At 47.1% G+C, this 24,594-nt stretch overlaps 2 protein-coding genes and 1 long non-coding RNA gene across 6 annotated transcripts in view; 1 reads left to right on the top strand and 2 right to left on the bottom strand.

Moving 5' to 3' along the window:
* Nucleotides 1-11,086, bottom strand: part of Tppp (tubulin polymerization promoting protein) — a 23,699-nt gene extending 12,613 nt beyond the window's left edge. The window contains exons 1-2 of the mRNA XM_048459103.3: nt 11,001-11,086; nt 1,402-1,719 (exon numbers count right to left, since the gene is read on the bottom strand). Of these exons, the coding sequence (XP_048315060.1) occupies nt 1,402-1,715 (314 nt within the window). The 5' untranslated portion in view covers nt 1,716-1,719; nt 11,001-11,086. The remainder of the gene's footprint in view (nt 1-1,401; nt 1,720-11,000) is intronic.
* LOC146891515 (uncharacterized) lies at nt 11,086-24,594 on the top strand. Of its 2 annotated transcripts, none has more exons than XR_014996969.2 (2): nt 11,086-12,065; nt 22,775-24,594. It is a non-coding gene; the product is annotated as an uncharacterized LOC146891515 (long non-coding RNA). The 2 variants fall into 2 exon arrangements; XR_014996968.2 differs by having other exon boundaries at nt 18,010-24,594.
* LOC125416224 (palmitoyltransferase ZDHHC11-like) overlaps nt 22,137-24,594 on the bottom strand; it is a 32,619-nt gene continuing 30,161 nt past the window's right edge. For all 3 annotated transcript variants that reach the window (XM_048459080.3, XM_048459070.3, XM_048459088.3), the window contains 2 exons: nt 23,032-23,124; nt 22,137-22,484 (listed from right to left, as the gene is read on the bottom strand). In XM_048459080.3, coding sequence (XP_048315037.1) covers nt 23,034-23,124 — 91 coding nt within the window. In that variant the 3' untranslated portion in view covers nt 22,137-22,484; nt 23,032-23,033. The remainder of the gene's footprint in view (nt 22,485-23,031; nt 23,125-24,594) is intronic.

Below are 24,594 nucleotides of genomic sequence, written 5' to 3'. Positions count from 1 at the left end.
ACAGGTCTAGGGGTAACTAGGGCACACACAGCATCTGCTTTCAGAAGGTAAGGCTCCATGGAGAGTCTCTTCTCCAGCTGTTCATTGGGGTTGGAAGCCACGGGGAGACAGAACAAGGAGAATGGACCAGCTCTGGTCAGTGGGGCCTGGAGAGGGTCAGGATGCAGAGCCCCTGGGGATACATTTCTCAGTCTTTCTCAGCCTTTGAATGGTTCTACAACCATTCACACCTAAGATTCTACACACACACACACACACACACACACACACACACACACACACACTTGTATACTTTGTACAATAAGAAGTTCTGTAGGGAAGATGGGACTGAGATTTTCTTGCTTTGCAGAGTCTCAAACTCTCAGTTGATATCAGCATTGGGATGGGTGGAGACAGCCAGGCTCTGGCTCAGTAATCTCCAGAGTCCCTTGCTAGGTGCCAGGACCTTGAAGTTTCTGGCTCAGCCTTCATCTCTCTCAACCAGCATCTGGAGGAAGGCTTCATCTGGAGCAGGAAGATGCCCATATCCCAAACCCCCTGGTCATGGTACCCTGTATCTGATAATCTGGCTTACTTCACCACTTCCCATTGGGACACATGTTAAATCCCTCCACTTTGCCAGGAATTTAGGAATTCCTGGCATGAGATACTTGCTGGAGTTCTCAGGAAGAGTTCATCTGCCAGGGCACCTCTTCCTTTCTCCTCCAGGCATGAGTACACAAAGTACACAACCCGGGGACAGGGAAGACTTTCTGTACTTAGAGAACACCAACAATTCCACAAGCAAAGTGGTGATCATAAACCCAAAGCCAGAGGAGGAAGTAATGCTCAGCTAGTATCACCCACAGAGATCAACCACAGGACCTGACAGAACACTGATGTTTGACAACACGGGATGAATGGCCGTTCTCTGATCCCTATCACTTTAGCTGCATGTGTCAGCATTTCTTAAGAACAAAATTAACAGAGATGGACAAAGAGCTGAAAGAGGGTGTCACGAGCCACGACCATATCCTGGAAACAAGGCTAAACAGGCCTGGCCTCACACTAACTTCATAGACACAACCAACGGTGGCTGGGTCTCTGCTCACCTAAGCAGATCCTGAGCAACAGCTCACTAACCTGGGTATTGATTAGAGTTAATTAAGTTTTCTCAAGGCTAGAATCCCCAACCCTGGCTACATCCAAGGCCAAACAGACTGAGGCTAGGACCATAGCTCAGGACATGGCCAAGGAGTTCCAAGGCACTTAGGGCCAGTGTGCTCCTCAGACTGTCCCAAACACTACAGGCTCTGTACACACTTCTTAGCTTCAAGCCTCCAGAATCTGCAAGCAAGACCCTTCACAGACCCTCACCGCTACTGACAGGAACTGTGCTACCTAAGCCTGCACGACACTTACTTGATCTTGCTGAAGACAATGTCCACATCCGTGACAGTCACATTCTTCCCATCGATCACGTGGCAGTCTTTGCACAGTTTGGACCAGTTCTTGCCATGCATCTCCTTTCCCGTTGCCCTGGTGTCCCCGTGTACGGCAAACCGCCGGAAGGCCTCCTCCAGGGCACTGAGCTCAGGGGCTGCAGCTGCCCCCTCGTTGGCACCCTCTGACTCCAGTGACAACCTCTTGGCAGTCTTGTCCCTGGCTGGGTCTCCCGGGGACTTGGGTGGTGTCTTGTTGGCAGCTTTGGCAGGCTTGGCCTTGCTGTCAGCCATGTTGCTAGGGAAGAAGAAGAAAAGGGTCATTCTGCTTCTCACAGCCCATCTGTGTTCCTGGTTCTAGCTGCAGTATGTGGTACCAGGCAACAAGATATGGCAAGAGCTGAAAAACACCCTCTCTGGGGGTTGGGACCCCTTTGAGCTGGATGCCCAGCAGTGTTGGCTCAGCTGTAGGACCTGGCACTGACCCTGCCACCCTGACACATGCACACTCTAGGCAAAGGAGATAGGGTCTGACTCAGCAAAAGTGGGTTCTGCCTTTACCCCACCAGCTGCACTTCCATGGCCTCCTCCCTGGGTCTCACCTGCTGTGGGCGATTGTCTGGAGGGATGCTTAGGGTCTATAAAATGATGCCAACCTTAGGATCCGGGACAGTGTTCATGCTATGCTTACTGTCCCTCAAATCTGAGTCTTCTGAACAGAACTGAGCCATGCTTTGGGGTGGCAAATGACCCTGGAGACACACAATAAGGACCTGCTCTGGGATCCTAGAACATGTGGTTGACCCTTGGGCTCAGAGGAGGGAACCCATAAAGAAGCCTGAAGTATAGTCATAGTCTTGGAGTTTTGTGGACTGTTGACTCCAAAGGCAGGCAGACATCCCTGAGGACTAAGAAGACTGAGAAAGTAGTGCCACCTCCCAGCAAGACTTGGGAACACAAGGATATTCAGTGACCCCCAACATGGCCACTATTGTTCCAGCAAGGGCAGGCACATGCCATTTCCAGCTTGGGGAGCAGGGATGTTGAGCTCCCAGTTAGCATCTCTCTGGGAACTGAATGCTTAACAGCTCAATACAACAAGAACTCCTGGTACCGGCACGTACTCCACAGAGGGTCAGTGACGAAGTTGAAACATGCAGGCCCTGTCCAGACTGGAGATTTCAATGCCAATGTGGCCAAGGCATATCTTCACCACTATGTGAATTGTGGCCCCTGCTGAACTCTCAATGGTATGAGTTGCATAAACATCCAGAATAACACAGATGACAGTTAGCCACAAAGCCAGATCCCCTTCTTGCTCACCCCCTTTGAAAATGGTAATAAAAGCATAACGGAAAAATTCAGTCTTTTTAATGAGAGCCTCTTCTTAAGGCACTCCAATTCACCCCAAAATGGAGCTTCATGGTGGAGGGGGGCAGCAAAACAGGGCAGATGAGGACAGCAGGATTAAATGAGAGTTGAAGCTCAGGAGTTCCTTCATCCCCACTAGACATGACTCATGGTGAATCAACTCCATGCACCTGATAGGTTATCTGAGCTTCTGTCCCAGCCTTCACAGGATACTGAAACACGAGAGGGGCTCTGCCCTTCTGAGGACTGCAGGACACTAAGGCAAGCGACGGACTCAAACCAAGTAAGGTCCTGGCGAGCAACAAATTCAAACCAAGCAAAAGAACTGCGAGCAAACCAACATCAGGGTGATGGCACATTAGGACAGTGAGGGCATATGTCTCACTCGGATGTGGCCACTCCTCTGTGTTCTGTCTAGGTTCCTACAGCACACTGACCCCGCGAGATAGTGAACAGGTCCCAGGGCAGGGGATGGCCCTCACTTGCCGCCCCACCACTGTTCATCTGATGTAGGATAAAGGCTTCTGGGTAGGACTCCTCCCTAGGGATTGCAGAGGGAGCTCAGAGCGCTTATTAGTTGCTGTGACACTCTAGGAAGATGAGTGATCATCACTCAGGAGTCAGGGCAGCAGCTCAGGCTGAAAGATACCTGCACAAATCAATAGGAGAGTGAAGTGACATCCAAGTTGCTTCTCATCTGGAAAGCAGAACTTGTCTAAACTCAACCCTGGGATAAGTCAGCCTGGAGTTTTTTGGACCCTGTGGCAGAGCAGCTGACATCTATGGCTTCACTGAGTAGCTGACAGCATGGCCACACTATTTTAAAGCCCCAGTGCCAAGATTTTTCAGCAGGATCAACCCAGCATGAGTTACTGCATAGCAACCATGAGGCACCAGTAGTTACATTTGCACAAAGGTTAGGCTGAAACAGGAGTTGAGACCCTTCCCTGGGTGGTGCTCAGAATGTACCTTAGGGGCTGCAATTAGGCCTCCAAACTCTGCTTCCAGCTTTGCTTTGTTTTACCCTGAACATGTATTGCCTGCATAGCATAGCATAAAAGTTTTTAAAAGTAAAAGTAACAGTGGGTTAGGTCCTAACTGTGGCTATCCAAAGACAAATAGACTATTATTCGTTCTGCCTTATCAGAGTAGACTGTAAGGACACAGGGCTCTTATCCACAGGCCGTCTTTCTAGTGTGACCTGCTCCATTAGCTCATGATGGCAGCAGTGAGAAAAAAAACCGAATCTGGAGAGAATTGAGGCCTCACCCAAGGTATCCTGGAATATGGAGGCCTAGAGGATTAATTCTCCCCTACATTCCCCTATGGCTGGCTGCAGTGTTTCCCCATCTCCATTCAAAGACTCTGGCCTTCTGGTTTTCCTGCCCCACAGCATCTGAGGAAAACTTAAAACTTAAAGAGACCTTAGTGTGTCCCATCATGTCCCTACAATTTCCATCAGGGAAGTTAGGCCATTTAGAAGAGGTTCCAGGAAGGCACCAACTGTGGTTGTAAAGGGACAAGTTCTCAGGTATACTCTGCACTTCCAAGGTATGAGTCCTATGAGGCTGTGCCTTGTAACCCTTTCCTGATAGCCTATGATTTATTATCTCTCAGCCAGGAGCAATATACCCCAAACTTCATCCTACCAGCATGCGCCCCTTTCTGGACCAGTCTCCTTCAACAGTGATTGCCTGGGGAGCCAAGAGAGTGGGTGTGGTAGAGGAGAACAGGGGCACCAGCTTGTGACCCAGCAATGACGGCTTATGTTTCCTGAGGGGTCAGGAGGACAGGAGATGGTAATTTATCCACAGCAGCCCTGAGTGTAGGGACAGACTATGTTACTAGATTTGCATCTTCAGACCAGGCCTGAGGAGGGCAGGGGAGGCCAACTAGAGGTAGAATTACAGATCTTCAGTGGGAGGGCACATGGGCAGATGCCAGAGACAGGATTTTCTGCAAACCCTGAGGACCCTTTAACTCAGGCAGGGTTTCTTGCATCCCATATACCCCAAGTCTTCCTTGCCAAGGGAAGGAAGCCCACAGGAAATCAACTGGACTCCATTTTTCAGAATGAAAACCTTGTACACATGTACCTCTACCATCAAAAAAGAAAGAAAAACCTAAACGTGACAAAGAAAGACTTTGTCACCAAGAATCAACTGCTACATACCTCAGGGCACAGCCCAATGACAGTAGAAATGGGAAGGAGGGGATCAGAAAATTGACTGTAAGCAGGGAAAGGAATCTATTACTACAACTAGATTCCTACAACCAGGTCAAGGTGCCCATGAGCAGAGAAGGCATCCGTGAATGTGATGAGTGTCCATGAATAAGACACATGCCACTCAGTCCCTGACCACCAGATGAGCCGTTCTTAGGCCCACAGGCTTCATCAGCAAAAGTGAGGCCAGGGACAGCCAATTAGAAAGACAAGAGAAGTCTGTCTAAGATGAGAAGATATGGACAGTGTCCACTCGGAACTCACTTCTTTCTCCTCTCTACATCCCACCAAGGCTTGAGTCCTGTGGGACCCAATGTAAGAACAGGGTGAGGCTGACCGTGTGGGATCTAGACACATCCCACCAGCGCTAGAGAGTGTCTGAGGGTGGACGTAGGCAGCCTTCCCTGTACAAGCTCTGTACTTCAGAGTGTACTTATACACAACACAGTCTTTGATAATTGTTTGTTTCATTAATAATACAGCCATACACCCTGCTCCTCACTGGGCTACTCCATGTGAGTGGCCTCTTATATCAGTGGAGAAAGCCATCCCGTGCAAAGTGAACTCCCACAAAGTGGGCATTTTCTGAATGTGAATCTCCTACAGGCACACAGAGGCAATACCAGAAGCCCAATCTATCAGGAGACCCAGCCAGGCCCCTTTTCACCCGTGCCACATCTACACAGTTCATTCAGAGGCCTACAGCCCAGAGTATGACTAGGGCTGACCAGGATGGTAACACGGTCTCAGAACAGTCACTAGGATAGGAGTCCCAAGACCAGGTTGCTGCCTACAGGGTGACTTGAGAACCAAATTCTTACTGTTTCTAGGTCAAACAGAACACAATTCTCCTGGGTATTGTAGGGAAAGGGGAGCCCAGTATCCATGTCCACACATTTCCTATATTCCAGGCCTGAGCTGGACTACAGGCAGAGCAGGACTACACACCCCAGAAAACCCCATACTTAAGATAGGAGAGGGGAATCCTGGGCAAGGAGACTAGGAATCTATGGAAGATAGGAAACTGAGGAAAGTCCTAGACCCCTCTACCCAGCCATGTCCTTCTTTGTATTCACCATCTAATGCAACAAAAATGGACCCAGAACTCCGCAAAGCCACTGGCTGCTCTGCCCAGCTGCCCAGCATCCCTACCTTCCTGCAATTCACAGACCTTCCTTACAATGTTGCCCTGACTACCCCTCGGTAGGGAATACAAGGATACAGCCCACTTTCAGGAGTGACCATTTAAACTTCTGGTTTACAGTTCTAGAATGAGAGAATGAGGAAAACCACCAGTAAAGGTTGTGTGTGTGTGGGGGGGGGGGGTTACAGAAATACCTTCTAAAAATGAAGAATTCAACAAGCCCCTGTCACTAAGTGGAAGCCTAAGATTGAGCATGTAGAGTAGTTGTCCCCACTGTCCAGCCAGAGCCCTTGATGGCTATAGAAATGTGAGTGGAGAGTAAGAGAGTGGTAGCTCCTACATATCTAGCATTTAGTATGAGCTCCAGGCTCTAGACAACTGTCTAAGGCCAGCAGGGAGTACTGAACTCAAATCCCATCATGCATTCTCTGAACAAACACCATTTCTAAACCACCCTGCAAAATATTGCCAATATAGCATTCTACATGAATCCAGATGGATAAAAATCAGGATCAAGATGTGTGTTCATTGTGGGTCCATGTTCTGGGATTGAGCTACATAATCACTCCTCCAAGCGCCTGTCTCTCACAGTGACATTCCAGAGTCTGCCACCATGCTCCCTTTAGACGCTCCATGGGCTCCATGGGTCCTGAGGATGCTAATGAACCTGTAAACGACTGGTTCCTAACTCAGCATCAACACGGCTTCATGAACACCAAATGTACCAAGTTGCATGCCACACCTCTCAGTATTGTCCTTGGATAGTGAGGGGGCTGTGTAGATTGGTCAGTGGGTGCAGTTGACCTGGAGCCAGGGAGCTACCTAACAGGGATGACCAGTGCCCCTCAAAGCATATATCTACACCTTAACGCCAGGACTTCTGTATGGGACCGGGTTTGGAAATAGGATTTCGACATGAAGTCAACCTAGATTATCCACAGTTGGGAGGTAAATTGTACGCCAACTCCCCCTGTAAGACAGAAACCAGACAGTGCTATGTTGGCATGTATCCCTCCAAAAGTACGAGGCCTTTGGAGAAGGGATTAAGTCAGGTTCCTGGTCTCTCATGAGTGGAGTAAGACCTTTCAAGAGGGCTATAAGGAACTGGTTAAGGCTTTTCTACCATGTGATGACACAGGGCTTGACCTCTCCTCTGGAGTATGCTCTGAGAAGGCAGTATCTTAGAAGCAGTCACCTTTATCAAACCGTGACCCTGCAGCGCCTTGATTCTGGACTTCAGCCCCCAGAACTCTCAGAAATACATTTCTGTTCTGTATAAATTCTCCATCCTTGGTATTTTGTTAGAATAGCAAAAGTAGACTTGAGAGAACGAGTTAAAGGAAGATCTCCAGACTGTCAGAGTGTCAAGGCACAAAGCCAGAAGTGGCTGAGTAACCTGAAGCTGAGGGGCAGGAAGGACCTGCCAGAGCCAGGGCAGGAACACAGTTTACCTGGAACATTGAACTTCTGGCATGCAGAACTGCAGAAGAATGGGTTTATGTCATGTGACGTCACTCAGTGTGTCGCCGTCATCACATAGCTTCTAAGACCAGAAGAGGAAGCAGGACTCTAAGACAGCCACTTAAGCAGAGGCCCCATGGGTGCAAAGCCACGGGATGGAAGCAGAGGGTCAGATGGGGCTAGAACAAGAGGCCCTGGGAAGTCAGTCCAAGTAGGCTGAATTTTGCCTGAAACTACCTATGGCACTGTTTTCTGTGACATCCAGCTCATTTCCAGGTGTTACGTGCTGCAGCAGAGAAAGGGGGTACTCAGACAGTAAACAAAAAGAATAAGCACATGACACAGCCACGGGGAACTTGAGGAAGCTAAGCTCCTGTGTCCGTCTACTGCTGTCCAGAGACAGATACTCTTGGGTCGGGAAGACTTGACACAGAACACACACTCCCAAAAGGGGAAAAAAGATTCTAAATAGCACCAGACTGGAGTTAAGGACTTATGCTTATCAAAGAATATTAAGAGACTAAAAGGGCAAAGCTCAAATAAGGAAAGATTCTTCTTGTTCTATACAACAAACACTGAGTTGTCCAATATATAAAAAAGCCTCTATAGTCAACTAGTAAAAAAGGAGATTACTCAACAGAACAAGACAGTCCAGGGGAGAGCCAGAGAACACAAGAAATGATAAGCTTCAAAGTATAATCAGGAAAGTGCAGACAAGACCCCCAAACCAGATGACTGACCTAGGCAGTTGTTGGTGGATGTGGAGCACACAGCACCACACGAGGAAGGTAACTGGCGGGATACCCTTCACTAAATCTGAAGGGGTACATAGAAGCCCAACAACTTCAGTTCTTCAGGAGCCTTGCAGTTTGTAGAAGAGTCCAAGACATTTGTATCCTTGATCTCCCAACAGGGAAGCAACCAAAGACAGCTGACAGAAGAGGTTCACAGAGCAGGAAGCTAGAGTCATGGGTGAATCTGCTCAGGCGAACACTAGTTAAAAGAAGACAGCTCAATAGAACCGTCGCTGTATGATTTCACATGTGTAAAGGTCAAAAAACACAGGCAAGAGCTAAGATAGCGCGCAGGGATATATGTTCATGAGGTGAAGCTAATAAGACCCTTCCACTCCCACACATCTACCACGGGGCAAAGGGCAACGGGAATGACTGCCAGGAGGAAACTGAAATTACAGTACTGAAGCAGGGTCCCTATGGGAGGGACTTGAGGAGGCAGCCATCTGGCAGAGCTCACTAAGCCTGGCAGGTGGGAGAGGAGCTTGGGATACGACTCATGAACCATTCTCCTCACACTTGCCTGAAAGACTAAAGAAAGCCTTACATTTGAGCATCTAGACATGACTGTGAATTACATCACTGTACAGTTAAGAGAGATAATGGACCCAAATGGTTTCGTTCATCATCAGGAAGTTGCATTCTGTTCATGCCCTTTACCCTGATAACAGTAAGCCATCTGTGGGTCACAGAAACCATGACCCAAGCAGGGCCATTTCTGGGACTGGCACAGGACATCAGGAGGAGGCTTCCCCAGTGCTGCAGAGGGAAAATGGGGCATAGAGCTGAAGGCGCTATGGGATGATACTGTAGGTCCTCCGTGGGGCTGCCCTGGGTGGGGAATGCCCTAAGTAAGTAATACCATTGATAAAGGATATCATAAGGAGATTCCCGTGGGTCGTGGATGGGTGGTGGCTGACGTGGGTGAGGTTGCTTTGACTGGGAGGTGTTGTAGGTAGTAGGATGCTGTGGACAAGGAAAGTCCTGGCCATAAACAGAGGATGCTAAGGTTGAAACACGGTGATTCTTCTCTATGAGGAAGCCGGTCTTACCAGCAGTAGGAGACCCCACCAGAGTGGCAGGGGCTGGCCACCATGTCTGAACCCAGCCTGTGGCTGAACAGCTCCAGCCCTTCCTTGCAGTAAGAAGTGGAAAGCTCCATTCTCCTGCATGGGTGGGCACAGCCTTGCTGGGTGAGTGGGGAGGGCTGGACAAGACTGCAAGGTCCCCTTCCCTGGCAGAACAGAAATCACACCTCCTACAGGCTCCTCCTTCAGTTGTGCGCTATAAATAGGCCAGCAGGCACTGCTGAAGAAGCCCGTTTTCACCCTCTGTGGAACCCAGCAGAGCAGGGCCCAGAAATTTCCAGAAAAATCCGGAGATTTCTCACAAACCTCCACCCCTCATGGGTGATTTCAATTTTCTTAAATGAAAATTTCTAATGTTTAGAAAAACTTCCAAAACCTTAGGTGATAGTTAAAATAGCTATATTCAATAACCTCAAAGAATGGAAAAGATGGATCCAAGGGTTAAGCTGCGCGCGTTACCCGCACTTTGCCATCGGTAAAGACAAAGATTTTCAATGCGCCACTTGAGTTAGGGCACCTTTCCTAAGGGTGGGTCCCTGTTGCAATCACGAGCTTTTCTGAATAGAGGAGTCCTTTAGAGACACTAAGCTCAGATTGTGCCCCTCCCCCTCGCCAGTCCTCAGGGGTCACGTGATGGGAGAGGGGCTAGCACGCGAGCACAAACAGCAGCCCGCCGCCAGAGAACCCTGCTGAAAGCTAATCAAGCTGCGCCCCCCCAACCCCCCACCCCATTACTCCAGTCCTGGAGAGCTCACACCGCCTATGCAGGCCACCTACGCGGCCAAGAGAGGACAGATAGACAAATGGGCGCTGGGCCAAACGCCATCATAAATCCAGGACACACACAGGACCGATTACCAGGACAGCAGAGCCTGTCCAACGCCGTGCCTCAAAGGGCCACTCGTCTTCCTCACCTAGTTCAAGGCCTCGTTTACATAACCGAAACCGCCGAGGAAGGGTCGGATCCTCCCTCTGCCGCACGCAAACGTTGGAATTCAAGATGCGACCCTGACAGAACCCTCGCTATCTCGACTGCGACATTACAGGTTCACAAGGAGGGTGGAGGAGCGAATGGGCTCTGTCACCTGCAGGACGTAACGCTGGTTCAGGATTCGAGACCCGTGAACGCCCAGGCAGCTCCTGCTCCCAGATGCGCGGATCAGGGCAGTTTCTTCTCTTTACACCGTTTCCCATCAGGTTCCACAGGCAGCGACCCGAGGCCCGGCGAGGCCTAGCACCTGGGTCTGGTGGGGAACCGTGGGGTGCTTTCAGTCCACCGTATTAAGGGGCGACGCAATGCGCTTGGCTCAGTGTACACGCATACCCATTCTTGACACCACTGCACCGAGGTCTCCAGGAACCACCGCTCCAGCAGTGGGAGCTGATCGCGCCGCTGCAGAGAGTGGCAGGTGACCAGCCTCACAGACCGGAGGCGCCCTGAGCCCAGGGCCCCGGACCCGTGCCTCGGACCACGGACAGCGCCCAGCGCTAGCTTACCTCTTAGACGAGTCCACTGGTGCGCCTCCGCGACTAGACTTGCGCCCGGGGCGCTGAGCTCTCCGAGCCGCCCGCCCGGGCCCCGCCCTCCAGCCCTGCCCACGTGCCCCTCCTCCTACTGCCCCGCCTAGGCGCGCACTGAGGCTCCTCCCGACCGGAGCGCGCTGCACCGAGACCGGAGGCCGCTACTGCCTTACAAGGGCTGCCGCAGGCACTGCCGGCCTATGGACGCAGCTCGACCCAGGGCGCGGTTGTCTGTGGAGCTGTGGAGCGTGGGAACCGGGCGATGGTTAGGGAAGAGCTAGTGGGGCACACCTGGCCCTGGGGCGCCGGGCGTGCGGCCAGTCCCAAGAGGGGAAGCTGAGGCTGGTGGCGCAGTCGCAGCCTACAGAGAGCTTAGCTGGCTGCTGATTTCTACACGAGAGCTTGGTGCGCGTGAGGAGATGCTGGCCGCTACGGTTACCTGTATGAGAAAGATGCTGAGAGTCTGCTGATTTTGCTTCCTTCTAGGGATACTTGCCACGGGATCTCTACCCTGCTGACTCTGTGGTGAGGTCATGGCCTCCCTGCCGCAGGAGAAGGTGACTCTGTAGAAGATTATGGGGTTGGTAAGGTGATGCAGCGGGGCTGGAGGCAGAGGCTTTGGGGCAATAGACTTCTCCGTCCTCCGGGTTGTCTTAGACTCTAGCCAAGTCAGCCCAAAGGGGAGTTGGGAGATGAATGTCTGACACATTAGCTCATGCTTGAGGGTACCTTGTTCTGAAACTTAAGAACGAGGCCTACCTGTGCGCTTGGAGCAATTTACCCCTCCCTCTCTCTGGTGGTCTCTGACTCTCAAATCTCCAGACTCCCTGCTTTCTTCAGCTACTCAAAAATGACTCAAAGTCACTTCTAATTCTTGCTCACCTGCGAATTCCCACAGTGGAAGTCTTATGAGTACAGAACTGTGGGAACCAGACCCAGGCCCTTTTCTGTCACTCAGCTCTTTTTTATGGAGTCCTGGCTTGGCCACTTGTGTTAAGTCCCACAAAGCCCCAATCCCCATCGTCTCCTGAAAATCAAAATGTAAGTGATGTACTGGAAAACTGGCATTCATATTTATGTTCCTACCAGCCTATTTTCAAAAAGCGACTATTTTTTTTTATTTATAGTATGTGTATATGCCTGTTAGTCAGTTTGTGCACCACTTGTCTGCCAGGTGCCCTTGGAGGTCAGATGGGTATTCTAGGTGTCTAGAACTGGAATTACAGGTAATTGTGAGATGTCCAATATGGGTGCTGGGAACCAAACCCAGGTCCTCTGCAGACTTGTATCAATATTAAAAAGTTCTGGAGGACCTGCTGTTAACAACCATGGTCCAAGATGTCAGCCTGATGAACTTAGGGTTCGAAGAGTGTCTTCTGACCTGACCCTCTTACAGCATGGTAGCTGCTGAAGCCTCAAGGATCTCACCTGCAGACAACCTGTGCAGGGATCCTGCACCAAATCTGGGAGAGCAACTAGTGCTTCGGGGTCTTCAAGCAAACAGCTCCACAGATTTGTTACTGCCTGGCAGGAGCCTTTGTTGACGGCCTTTGTGTCTCTCTAAAGTCCTGAGGTAGGCACGAAAGTGCCCTGCTGCTGCTGGCAGCCATAGCCTGGGCCTAGCCTGCATCCTAGGGTATCTTCTGATTAATTCTGTAGGATGTATGTCCCCCAAGCCAAATCACATCTCTTTGTAGGTGTGAGCACACAGGTGAGGTCCAGACCATCATATATATATATATATATATATATATATATATATATATATATATATATATATATATCCCTCATTCTTCCCATCCTTGTGGGGACTAGGCAGACATGAGTAGAAGGGGGTCCAGGCTCAGCAATACTGATAAAGGCAAAGACTGACTCTGGGTGGGTTAAAGCCCTGCTGGCCTTGAAGTTGGGTCCTGCTTTACAAGAACATAACAGAGATGTACACAGACCTCGAGTCAAGACAGTCCCCGGGAAGTGATAAGGGTAGCTGGGCTGTGGGGTATGGGGACTATGCTGAGAATGAGGGACTGTGGTGATGTTCTTACTGTTGGGAAAAGCTTGGCATGTTTTAAACCATCATGGACAGATATGGCCAGTTTCTTTTCATGCCACGGCTGAAGATGCCAGGGAGGCCCCGCCTATGACCCTCACTGACAATGGCCATGAGCAAATTCAGTCCCTAAGTGGCTGTCAAACACGAAAAAAGCCTGGCAGCCAGACTGAGACCAGGGGTCTCATAGCTCTGGGGCCTGGGTCAGAGCTTAAACCCCTAGGGAAGAGAGGAGTGCCTAGCCTTGGGACCCTGCCACTGCTCTGCTCAGTATGAGCCTTGTGAACAAGCAGGCCTGGAGATGGCCAAGTTCTCCTTGCATACCACCCTACAACTTTGTACCTATATAGGGCCAAATTTAGAGAGCCTTAAACAAGGGTCTGCTTTGAGCCTCAGCTTAATTCCTGTCTAGCACAGCTCCATTCCAAGAGTTTGTCTTCCAGAGTCACAGGCAGGGTCAGGTTGTCACTGAGTTACAGTGTAGCACAGCTAAAGGATCACAGAAAACTCTATTAATAGGTGAGCTTCTTCAAGCCTGGGGTTCTGCTGACTGTCCCCCTACCAGCCACAATGATACTCTGGTTGACTTTGACCCCCAGAAATCCCATCTGAGGCAGAGAAGGAGCACACTGGAGGCAGCTTGTCCCACACAGAGCATAGAGATGGACAAGTGACCCTTTCCACTGGGGCGCATCTGAGCTAGCAGCCCAGCAACCCTCCTCACCTGGCCAGTGGTTCTCACTGAACGTCTCCGTGACAAAGCCTTGTTATGCTTCTGTATTTATCACACACGATAAACATTTATACATTCTATTAACTCAGTTATCACATTTTATTTTTCAACTATAATCCTTAAAATTTAGTATTAAAAATGTTTCAAGTTATAAGAACCTAAAATTTTGCTTCTTCTGGCTAAAAACATTCTTGACCATATGGCCTCAAGGCTGGTCAGAGTGTTCCCCTCCACAGGAAATAATTCAACTTGTGTGGATTGCATTTGTCACCATGAATGAAACCTGTGGAGGCAAAATGTGGCTCATATTGGCTATAGACTTCCATCCTGCTACAAAAGGGAGTTTTTAAGAGCTTCCTTCTTCTCAGTAGCACACACTGAAATTTGCCTATGCAGCCTTGTCCTGGGACTCCAGTCACACTGGTCAACAATGAAGCTCAGCCCTAATGGAAGATAAAATCAAAGTGGATCTACCTGTTGTGGCCAGGAAGTCTCCATCCCTGTAGAAGGAGGGGCACTGTCAGCTCCTCCTTTCCTTGTAAGCCCATAGCAGTGATGCAGAGAATGACATCGTTGTACTCTACCCATGTGGTGGACATCTACTATATATCCTGACTATATATCTACTATATCCTACTATATAACAGATCACCCATCTTCCTGTGTACAGAGGGAGAATACAGGTCTGAAGGTCTCTGATGTTGTATGAAGTGTGTGGTTCACAGCCCACTCGGTAACAGAAGGAGCCTGAGTATGTTTGAGCAATGCTTTGCTCATGAGCAATATTTATAAAGACACATAGTCTTTATTAAGACATGGGAATAACTGTCGCAGAGGGCCTCCCAACAGGATGGAGTTCCCTCTCCCTATAAAGTGACACAAAATGGATGTCTGAAAACAAGACAGCAAAGGACTATGGTCTCTGAAAGATGAGACCATAGTAGCTTCCAACTGTGGAGTAAAGTGGAGAACCCAGGCAGTAACCTCAAAGTTGGAAAAGCCATGAGACCTGGGAGAGAACTTCATAAGATCCTCCAAGTGTTCAACTGAGCACAGATCACTCAGACAAAAGGGGGAAACCATCTATTCCTGGAAGAGAAGGTCAGGTTTGTTCACATGTTCAGATTATGTAGCTGGGGAGAGATGCTGACCTACCAGAGGAGTCTGTAGCACCACACCCAAGGTGAGAAGGTTCTCACTGTCTTTCCTTCCTGTCTGATATGACATGTTCCTGAAAGGTTGTAAGAGTGTCCTGAGCTGGCGTGGCAGGATCAGGAACTAGTTCTGTCTTAGAAAGACACCGTAACAGAATAGGAAGGGGCTGAAACCTCACTTTCTGGTCCAATCACACCTCGTACTTCTCATCTAGAAACAGGTGGTAAGGAGATTAAGAACAATTTTCCTATTTTATTTGACCAGCTTATGCTGGCTAGTTTTATGTCAACTTGACACAAGCTAAAGCCACTGGAGAGGAAGGAAGGAGCCTCAATTTAAAAAATGCCTCCATAAGATCTGGGGTGTAGGCAAGCCCATGGGGAATTTTCTTTTTAGTAATTGATGGGGGAAGGCCCAGCCCATCCCTGGGTTGGTGGTCCCGGATTCTATAACAAAATAAGCTAAGCAAGCCATGAGGAGCAAAATAATAAGCAGCACTCCTCCATGGCCTCTGCATCAGCTCCTGCCTCCAGGTTTCTACCCTGGTTGAGTTCCTGACCGGGCTTCCTTTGATGATGAACGATGATGTGGAAATGTAGGCCAAATAAACCATTTCCTCCCCAAGTTTCTTTGGTCGTGGCATTTTATCACAGCAATAACAGCCCTAACTAGAACAGCCTTCTAATGCTTATACATCCTACTTGATTCTGATAGAATCGATCATTCATCTTCTAATGAATTTTCAATGCAGTAGATAGATATTCCTAACTGTGTAAACAGACGTATAGGACAGGTCAAGTCAAAGACATTTAATACAAAACTATCATGGAATTTCAGGGGTTGGTCCCTTGTTAGAGTTCTCATACTAGTGTAATTGAGAGAAAATAGCTCTAGCATACTTAAAGTATAAAAACAAATGGTCTAGAAATAACAAAACAAGCTTTTCTGTACCTCAGCAGCAGCATGCTTCTGAAGATGAAAACAGTGTTTGTATTGTGGACCGTAACTACCTTCTTGGAAGGCAGGAGGATCACAGGAACCCTTCACTGTTCATTGATAACTTACTTTAAATATTTTATTATATTTATTTACTTAATGGGGGTACCATGGCATGCATATGGAAGTCAGGAAAATTTGTAGGAATTAGTTCTCTCTTTTCACCACATGGGTCCTGGAATCTAACTCAGGTCATCTAACTTGGCAGTAAGCACCTTTATCTGTTGAGCCATCTTGCTGGTCCTGATGACATTTTTTAAATAAAGAAAATATTTAACACTCTATTGAATAAAACTTGGATAGATCCCTATATTACCCTAACTGAAAACTACCTACATGAACTAAGTGTTTACTTTCATCATTGTCTCTGTTAAAGAGCAGTTTGTCTTCTTTGTCCACTTAGCACTCTCTATAGAGGAAAAGGAAGCAATGGACAGAGTTAGTGTGGTTTCTTCTTCGGTAAAACTGGGTAAAGTGAATCAGAAAGCACATGCAGAGGTAGGGAGGCCAGCAAGCGTGTCCTTCATCTAGGACTTAGGGCCTAGATAATCATATGTGGGAACAACAGTATAGCTGCACCGGGGATGAATGTTGGGTTTCTTTCTTTTCTGCACACCAGGAAAAAGATGAGCTGTGCAGAGCCTGACAAGTGGAGGGGTCTGTGATAGGCAAAGTTTCCAACATGAAAATAAGGAACCATGGGGCACACCAGAGCCATCAGGCCCAGTAATTGCGATAGTGAGTTCCATACCATTTGTTTTTAAACCTACATGCTAAACAGAAGTATTTTGTCCCTGGCCCCGGTGCTTCTATTGTCTAGGCAGCTGATAAGTCTGTGCCCCATATATACTAAGAAGATGGATAGATAACTACTATATAAAACTTTTCTTTATCATTTTTTTACTTGCAAATAGTAAAGTCATTTTAAGACACTTTTAAGTCAAAGTAGCATATTTATCATTTGTTTCAATGATATGGTATCCCTTCAGTGATCTAATTCTAAAAAATATAGTCAGGGTGCCAATAGGTTCATAGATGAGTACATTATACCAGGAGGAAATCCCACAGGGAAACAAACACTAGTGGACCAAAAACAGCATCCAGAAGGAGAGAAGTCAGAGGCACCAGAGTATAGAAGGCCTGGTCAGGGGAGTATGTGGAAGAAGATAGAATATCCTGTCCTCTAGCAGGGGATGCTGATGTAGGGGAGGGCAGAGGATTGCGAGATGAGAAGCCCTACAACCAGTCCTACCACAGAATTTACTGAGCCTTGAGGCAGCAATGGGAGGCCCACCTCAAGTGAAAACAGCAATGCAGGAATGTTAGTGCAAACAAGGAAGTGCAAGAAAAACAGAGAAGGAACGGGAAGGACCCAAGGAACAAAGATGAAACACCATATTACCATAGCAATATAAGGATAATTTTAAAAATCATAATAAGGAGAAAATGTACTATTGATTTGAAATGAAAGTTAAACACAGCAGAGTGGGTGAGATGGTGGAAGACTTGGGTGGGGATTTATGAGAAAAGACTATCGATGTCTCTACTAGGATTGCATGTTTGAGTGCCTGAATCTAACCCAGAAGTCATGTAGCATCTTGATTCCTAAAGCCCTAGAAAGAGACTATTGTTGTGTAGTGTGACTATTTCCTTTGAACTGAAACATTTCCTCCTGAAAGGAAGTTTCAAGAAGCTAACTGAACTTAGAAAGTTTAGGAAGCTCAAGAAATTCATGAAACTTTAGAAACTCAGAAAGTCACAAGATTCACAAGGTCCCTCCAGAAAGGTTATAAAAGCAGTAAACAAATCTGAATTGCCTGTAAGTCCTGCAGAGATTTCTAAGGATACAGCTTTTGTGAGTCATCATCCACGCTGGAGTGGACTTTATAGTGATGCCCCTGTAAATAGCCTCTCACTCATATTTCTGTAAGTAGTTACAGTAAACCGTAATGGTTCACAAAGATAGACTGGTGTCTTTCCTGATAGAGTTTCTTTGGTCTTTTATAGGAAACCCATCTGTAATAAATAGATGTTTGTTCATGTTTCCCCAGGAAAAGTTACATCACAATAGCCCTAAAACTATGAGCAACAGCTGAATCAACATTAAAATCCTGGAACCCACGAAGTTCTTGAAGCAATAGGCAAACGTGAAGGAGAGCGGAGGCTGCTGCTTTTTCCTAAGTGAACAGGGTGCACGAGCCAGCCACCACCTCATGTACTTTTCTGTAGATATGGGAAATATACCTCATCCAGGAGGCACCTGGCTGACATGAGAGAGGTACTGTTCTCCAAAAGTTTACATGACATATTTTAGTTCATTAGGTGGTACCCTGAAAGAACAGCGCAGATGCCCGCCTTCTCTTGTCCCTCTTGGCAGCACTGGGTTCCCCTAGCATCTACTAGAAGATTTAAAATAACTTCAAGATTTAAAATGGCCTGTTACTTTAAATGCTGTTAAGCTTCTGATGAAATCTTTGTCTCTGACTGATAATGACAGAAAAGCTTCAATATTAGTAGTATACATTTTCAAATTTTATTAGGAAAAGTCACAAAGGGATGGTTTTAGCTCTCAACAATTGAAAATTCATAATACCTGTCCTGAAATTCTCAATTTGATTTTGAGACTTACCACATTTTAATGCTTGGAATTATCTTTTTCTAACCTAAAATTACAAAGTACACAAAGAGACAAAACAATCCATTCCTGAGAGGAAAAAAAAAACACCAGAAACCATCTATGAGGAAGCTCAGACTTTTTAATTAATGGGCAAACCCATTAAATCAGCTGTCTTAAATATGCTAAATGAGCTAGAGGAAACGACAGCCAAGAACTAAGGAAACTGTGTAAGCCAGCCACGGACAAATGAGAATACTTGCAGAGAGGAATTACAGAAAGGAAACAAACTCAGGAACTAGAAGGTACTACTACTGAGACAAAGAGTTCTTTCAGGAAGTTCAACAGACCTGAGCAGAAGAAAGAATCAGTCTGAAAACAATGGGAATTATCCAACCTAAAGACTGCACAGAAACAAGAATGAAGAAGACAGAGCAGAGGGATCCCAGGAACCCAGAAGACAGCAAGGACATCGATGCAAACGTCACAGGAGTCTTAGGAGTAAGAGAGTGAGGGAAAGAAACAGAAAAAAAAAAAGTAGTGATGGATGAAATAAAACAAGAATCTCTTCCGGGAATGTCCCTAATCTCCAGTATTGCTGTTTCTACATCTTTTCTCCATGATGTCTCCCTTGTCTTGTGTCCTAACGGTGGAGTCCCCGTGTTTCCCATGCGGAGCAAGAGACTGACCGTTAGCTATGTGAGACCTGCTCACGGCTCTGCGTGGAGAAAGTGGGCCTCCGCCCCAAGCCTGTGCTCCGCTGCACATTCAGCCCATCCCTCATCCTTCACCCTTGCCCCCACTGTCACTCTACGCCTAGGTCTGGACTCTCGCTCGTTTTCTGTGGCAGGGGTGACCATACTTGCTAAGGATCCACTCCTACTTGTAATTCTGTAACAGTGTCTCCACTGGAGATCAGGGACCTTCCTGGAGGAGGTTCCTGTTTATCGGGATGTAGGAGGCACGGAGTAAGGAGGACTAGAGCAGGGAGAGAAAGGGCGGATACAGAACTGCACATATGGTACATATGTGGTGCTTTGGTAGAACAGGCAATGTGAGGACTACCCACCGAAATGAGCAGAACCAGACAGAAATCTGGTGCAGAGGGACTCAGACCCCTTCACAGCCTATACTCAAATGGACCATAGGGAAAGAGTTTTTATCACAATTACGAAATTGTTAAGTAATAGCAGAAAAGATATTGCTGTTGTTCTTTCAGGTATTTGAGCAGAAAGACATTAATCAAGACTTTTTCCTAGTGACTAGGTCCCACCATCTAGCACTAATCACCACAGTGGCAGCAATGAGAGCTTCTTTCAGATAATTTATCAGAATTATACCTGATAATAGATAAGCAAGAAGCAGATAGTGACCACACAGGCAATGTGCATCCCAGATTAGGCTGGAGTTCAATCTGCTCCTCTTCCATCCTGGATAAGCTATCTGCTCAGGATATGCAGAGGGATATCTGGGCTAGCTTATCTGGTTGTAAGTGCCAACTAAGTGAGCTACAGTCAACCTTATCCACCTTCTGTCCCTTGCTTCCTCAGAATTCCCTGTGAGACTCTAGGAAAGTTGTCTGGGGATGGGCTCTGAAAGGCACTTCAAAGACAGGATCTTCAGCAAATGGGCTCATTGCTGCCTCGGGTACACCTGAGTCTGGGGAAGAACACTACGCTGATTTTCCCTAGGTCTGACTCGGGCTCAGGCTTCATTAATGGAAGGTACAGAGTCCCCACAGTGGATGATCCCAAGAGCGGCTGGGGACTGGGAGTGATCATGTCAGATTCCAGCAGACTGGTGGTATGTTTTAGAATTTGGTTAGTCACATCCAATCCCTCTTTGGACTAGCTTTGCTCTGGGTTCAAGAACTGCTTCAGAGTAAACCTAGCAGGCCAGGCAGGTCCCTCCTAGGTGGACTTCACCTCTCCCAATGGCCTGAGAGACTCCAAAGAAGCAATAAATTTGTTGATGCATATGTACTTGTACTGGTGTATCTCAGCAATTGATTGCCGCAGTCAGCAGCACTGGCTGGAACTGTGGCCTTAAGTGACAGCTTCAGCGGGGTCCCAACCAGATGAAAAGGGGGATGCTTGTAGACAATAGCTCTGCTCAGGCATAGTTCAGAGTTAGGAAGACTCATCACACACTGTTGTAACCTTCTGTTCCCTACAGAATGCCCTTCCCAGTGAGTCCCAGGAGACTCCATGAAGGCTCTCTATAATGCTGTACCTTGCACCGTGTACCATGAAGCTGTTCCATAGTCTATGAAAATGCATATGTAACTCAGATCCATGATGGGGCATGCCTGAAGCCCAGTTTTGAGGGTGGAGTTACCCATTAATGGCACTGATGACCAAACTGCAGTGTCCTTTCTAGGGTGTCTGGAGCCGATGAGGACTTGTGGATTTAGATGTGAGCTGCTGGTTTTTGACATCATACCAGGCATCATAGTGGGTTAAAGTTAGGGTCTCTGAGTAACTCATCCATAAAACCAGACACTCCTGAAATGGAGCGCTTGAGATAACTCCAGGACAAGTATCAACCAGGAACATGGGGTCTCACAATCATGAAAGCAGTAAGGAAGCCCCAGAGCTGCCTGCTTTGGTGTGGCACAACCCAAAGTCACTTCTAGTGGCTGAGTCTGGAGTAGGTCAGGCATGTCACAGCAGAATTTCTACGATGTCTATCAGTAAAAGTCCAGAAAAGAGTCACTGAGGACTTTGCTACAGCCTCAGGGCCTTTCCAGGCAGCTGAGGAACCCCCTGTAAATTAGGAAGCATTCTGTCAGAAGCCATCAGTGATTGAAGCAAAGTGAATTTCTTCCCATAAAATGAAGCTTTCAAAATCTTTCAAAATTCATACCTCTTCAGCCACCACCACCAGGAACCCACACTAGTGGTGACCCTCAGGGATGAACACAAATACAAATGGGCCTGACCCAGTCAACTCTCTTGACCTGTTCCACAAGGAAGGGACAGAGATTTAGTAAACATACACACACGCTACACACCACATAGACACACAGACACTACCACATACCATACACATCACACAGCACATGGACATACCACACACAACAAACACCACAGACACATCATACAGCACACAGATTTGCCATATATATCACACATCATACAGAAACACCACAAATACCACATATTATACATCATGCACCACAAGACACATCATACAGATTATCATAGACATTTCACACATCTCACAGATACATCATACAACACATAGACACAAGCAGCATACATATCACATAACACACATCACATACAGCACTCCACAAGACACATCATAGACATATCACACACCACATAGTTGCATCACATACCACCTAGACATACATAGAACATATATCACACAGCAAACATCACTTATAAAACTCTAGACACACCACACAGACACATCACAGGCATCTCAAATACCACACAGATACACAGCTCTCCATATACTCTACAGATACAGAAATACTATAGGTACCACACACCACATGTCACACAAAATAACCCCACCTACATGACACACTATATACCACATTATACACAACACATGAACTTTTGCCATGTTTATTTTTACCAAGTCATACCTCAACATTTTATTGTGAAAATTTTCAAACATCTAGAAAATTTGAAAGTGAAAATACACATGTACTTAACACCTAGATTCTATTATTGCTAATATTTTTCTATATAGATTATTCTTGAATGACAATGGGGTTTGTATTCTGAGGAACTCATCATCATAAATGGAAGATATCTTCAGTCCAAAATACACATAAAACACATACTCTACTGAAGGTCACGGCTCAGCAGCATCATGTACCACAAAGTAGAGGCGTTTCCTCATGATCTTGGGCTGACGGCTTGGTACTGCCATCCTGAGAGAAGCTCATTCTTATCGCTAGCCCAGGAAAAGACCAAAACTCCAAATTAGAAGCATGATTTGTAGTATTAATTTTGTACCATATCAAAACCAAAAACTTCTAAATTGTGCCATTATTTCCAGAGAACCCTACTGGCCCCTTAACCATCTGTTTTTGTCACTTAACTGTAAATCTTTTTTTTTTTTTTTTGCTTTTTTGAGAGTGAGTTTTTCTGTAGCTTTGGAGCCTGTCCTGGAACTAGCTCTTAGGTGTATGTTACAACTGCAGCCTTCAGTGTGCCTCACTAACATGTGCAATGTTGCTTCAGTTTCAGAAGTTTCATTTCTTTACTGCATTTTCTACCCTCACTTCCTCCTGTCCTCCGGACACCTATGGCTGAGAATTTCTGTCCCTCCATTCTCCTTGTTTCTCACTGTTGTTCCTGCCTGAGTACCATTCCACAACTGTAAAACAGTATCAGTCAAATGGGAGCTCAGTGCATCGCTCTCCTCAGGTTGGAGAGACTGTGGACCTGCAGGTGACACCGGGCTGTGTCCTGAGGCCCAATCAGCACGCTATATTCACCTTTACTGTGGAGGAGTCTTTGGAGCTGGAGCTATGAAACCCATGTTTGACTTCGGTGAAAGAGTAGACAGCAGGAACTTCCGGGACTCCAGCCTGAAGAGGAAAGGCAGGCACATCAGCGTGAGGGAGACCCCGTAATTGAGGCTGAAGAATCTCATACCAGTATTTTAGGGCCATGTGTACTGCCCAATGGGAAACTATAACTGGATTCTAGTGTGACGGACCCTCACTTCGACACAGAAAGGTGCATCCTCATATGACTTGGGCCCTGGGTCAGACCTCTGTTTTCCCAAGTAATCATCAGTCTTTGCAAATGAATAAAAGCTCACACCATGCACCCACAGCATCTCCAACTCATGGAAGTTTCTTGTAGCAGATCCAGAAAGCTTATTAAGAGATGATCTGGAGTATCCAGGGAGCTCTGAAGTAATCACCTTAAAGCATAGGAAGGCAGAAGAACACAGAGACTCAACATAAGAGTAGGAAAGGGCTAACCTTGCTACTGACAGTGTTGAGGGTGAAAGCATTCCAGAAGCTTCCTGAATGCTCTTAGCCAGACTCTTCCTCAACCCCTCTGGGTAGTGCTGACCGATAAGAGGCAATGCTGCCTCTGAGACACCGGAGAGCCCAGCTGTGTATGGAGACAATGAGTCTGCTAATGTCTTCTACAGCACAGGAAAACAAATTCAAACCACCTGGAAGGAGGCAGCTGCCCGGAATTCCTTCAAAGTCAAGCAAGAACATTCTTCCTATGTGAACTCTCAGTCTCTGTCTCTGTTTGCTTCCTAACTCTATTATTCCATCTATTTCATGGAATATTTCACAACAGATGCCAGAGAAATAGTCCCAGTAAATGAATGGTCTACCAACCATTAGGTAAAGTTCTCTGTGAAATTGGGGCCAGAATACTCCACTAACCAATAGCTATAATTGATACCTGTATCTCATGGGCACTTGTGCTTGTGATTGGTGCAGCGCCACACAGAGCTAAGACAATAGCCATGCTCTCTGGAACTTGGGCTGTGATGGGCCAAAGCAGACCAGTGTGCTTATTATCTGCATCCATGGCTAGGTTGTCATAGAAACAGTTCCTGTAACTGAAAGTATAGGAACTCGAGAAAGCCCTGACTGTGTCAAGTCCTGGGTGAATGTGTATGTTGACACAAGCCAACCATGTCAACCCCAGAGCCTCAGACCCATAGAGGAACAGCAAAGTCTTCTCCCTGGGGTGAGGTTCAGAGGCATGCCAAATGTTCCTCAGGAGGCCAGGTGCAAATATGCCCACTATAACTTTCTCCCTCCTGGATGTTTATAGTCTGAAGACTGTCCCTTATAGAGGCTGTGCCTACTGAGATTAGCTAAACCTGTCCCCTTGATCCAACTGTATATCATAAACTCTGTTCCTTTATTATAAGAATGTAATAACCATGTCTCCTTATCTAGTTGTATGCAATAACTCTACCTTTTTGTTCAGCTCTGTGTAATAAACATTCTGAGCTTCTGGGGTGCTGTGGTTTCTCCAGAAGAGAGCCCAGACCACCTGATGCCAGTTTTCTGTCTGGG

Source organism: Myodes glareolus, chromosome 15 (genome assembly GCF_982192425.1).
Source record: "Myodes glareolus chromosome 15, mMyoGla1.1, whole genome shotgun sequence".
Classification (NCBI taxonomy): Eukaryota; Metazoa; Chordata; class Mammalia; order Rodentia; family Cricetidae; genus Myodes; species Myodes glareolus.
The sequence above is the reverse complement of the archived record's forward strand: the minus strand, read 5'-3'. Positions and strand labels throughout refer to the sequence as shown.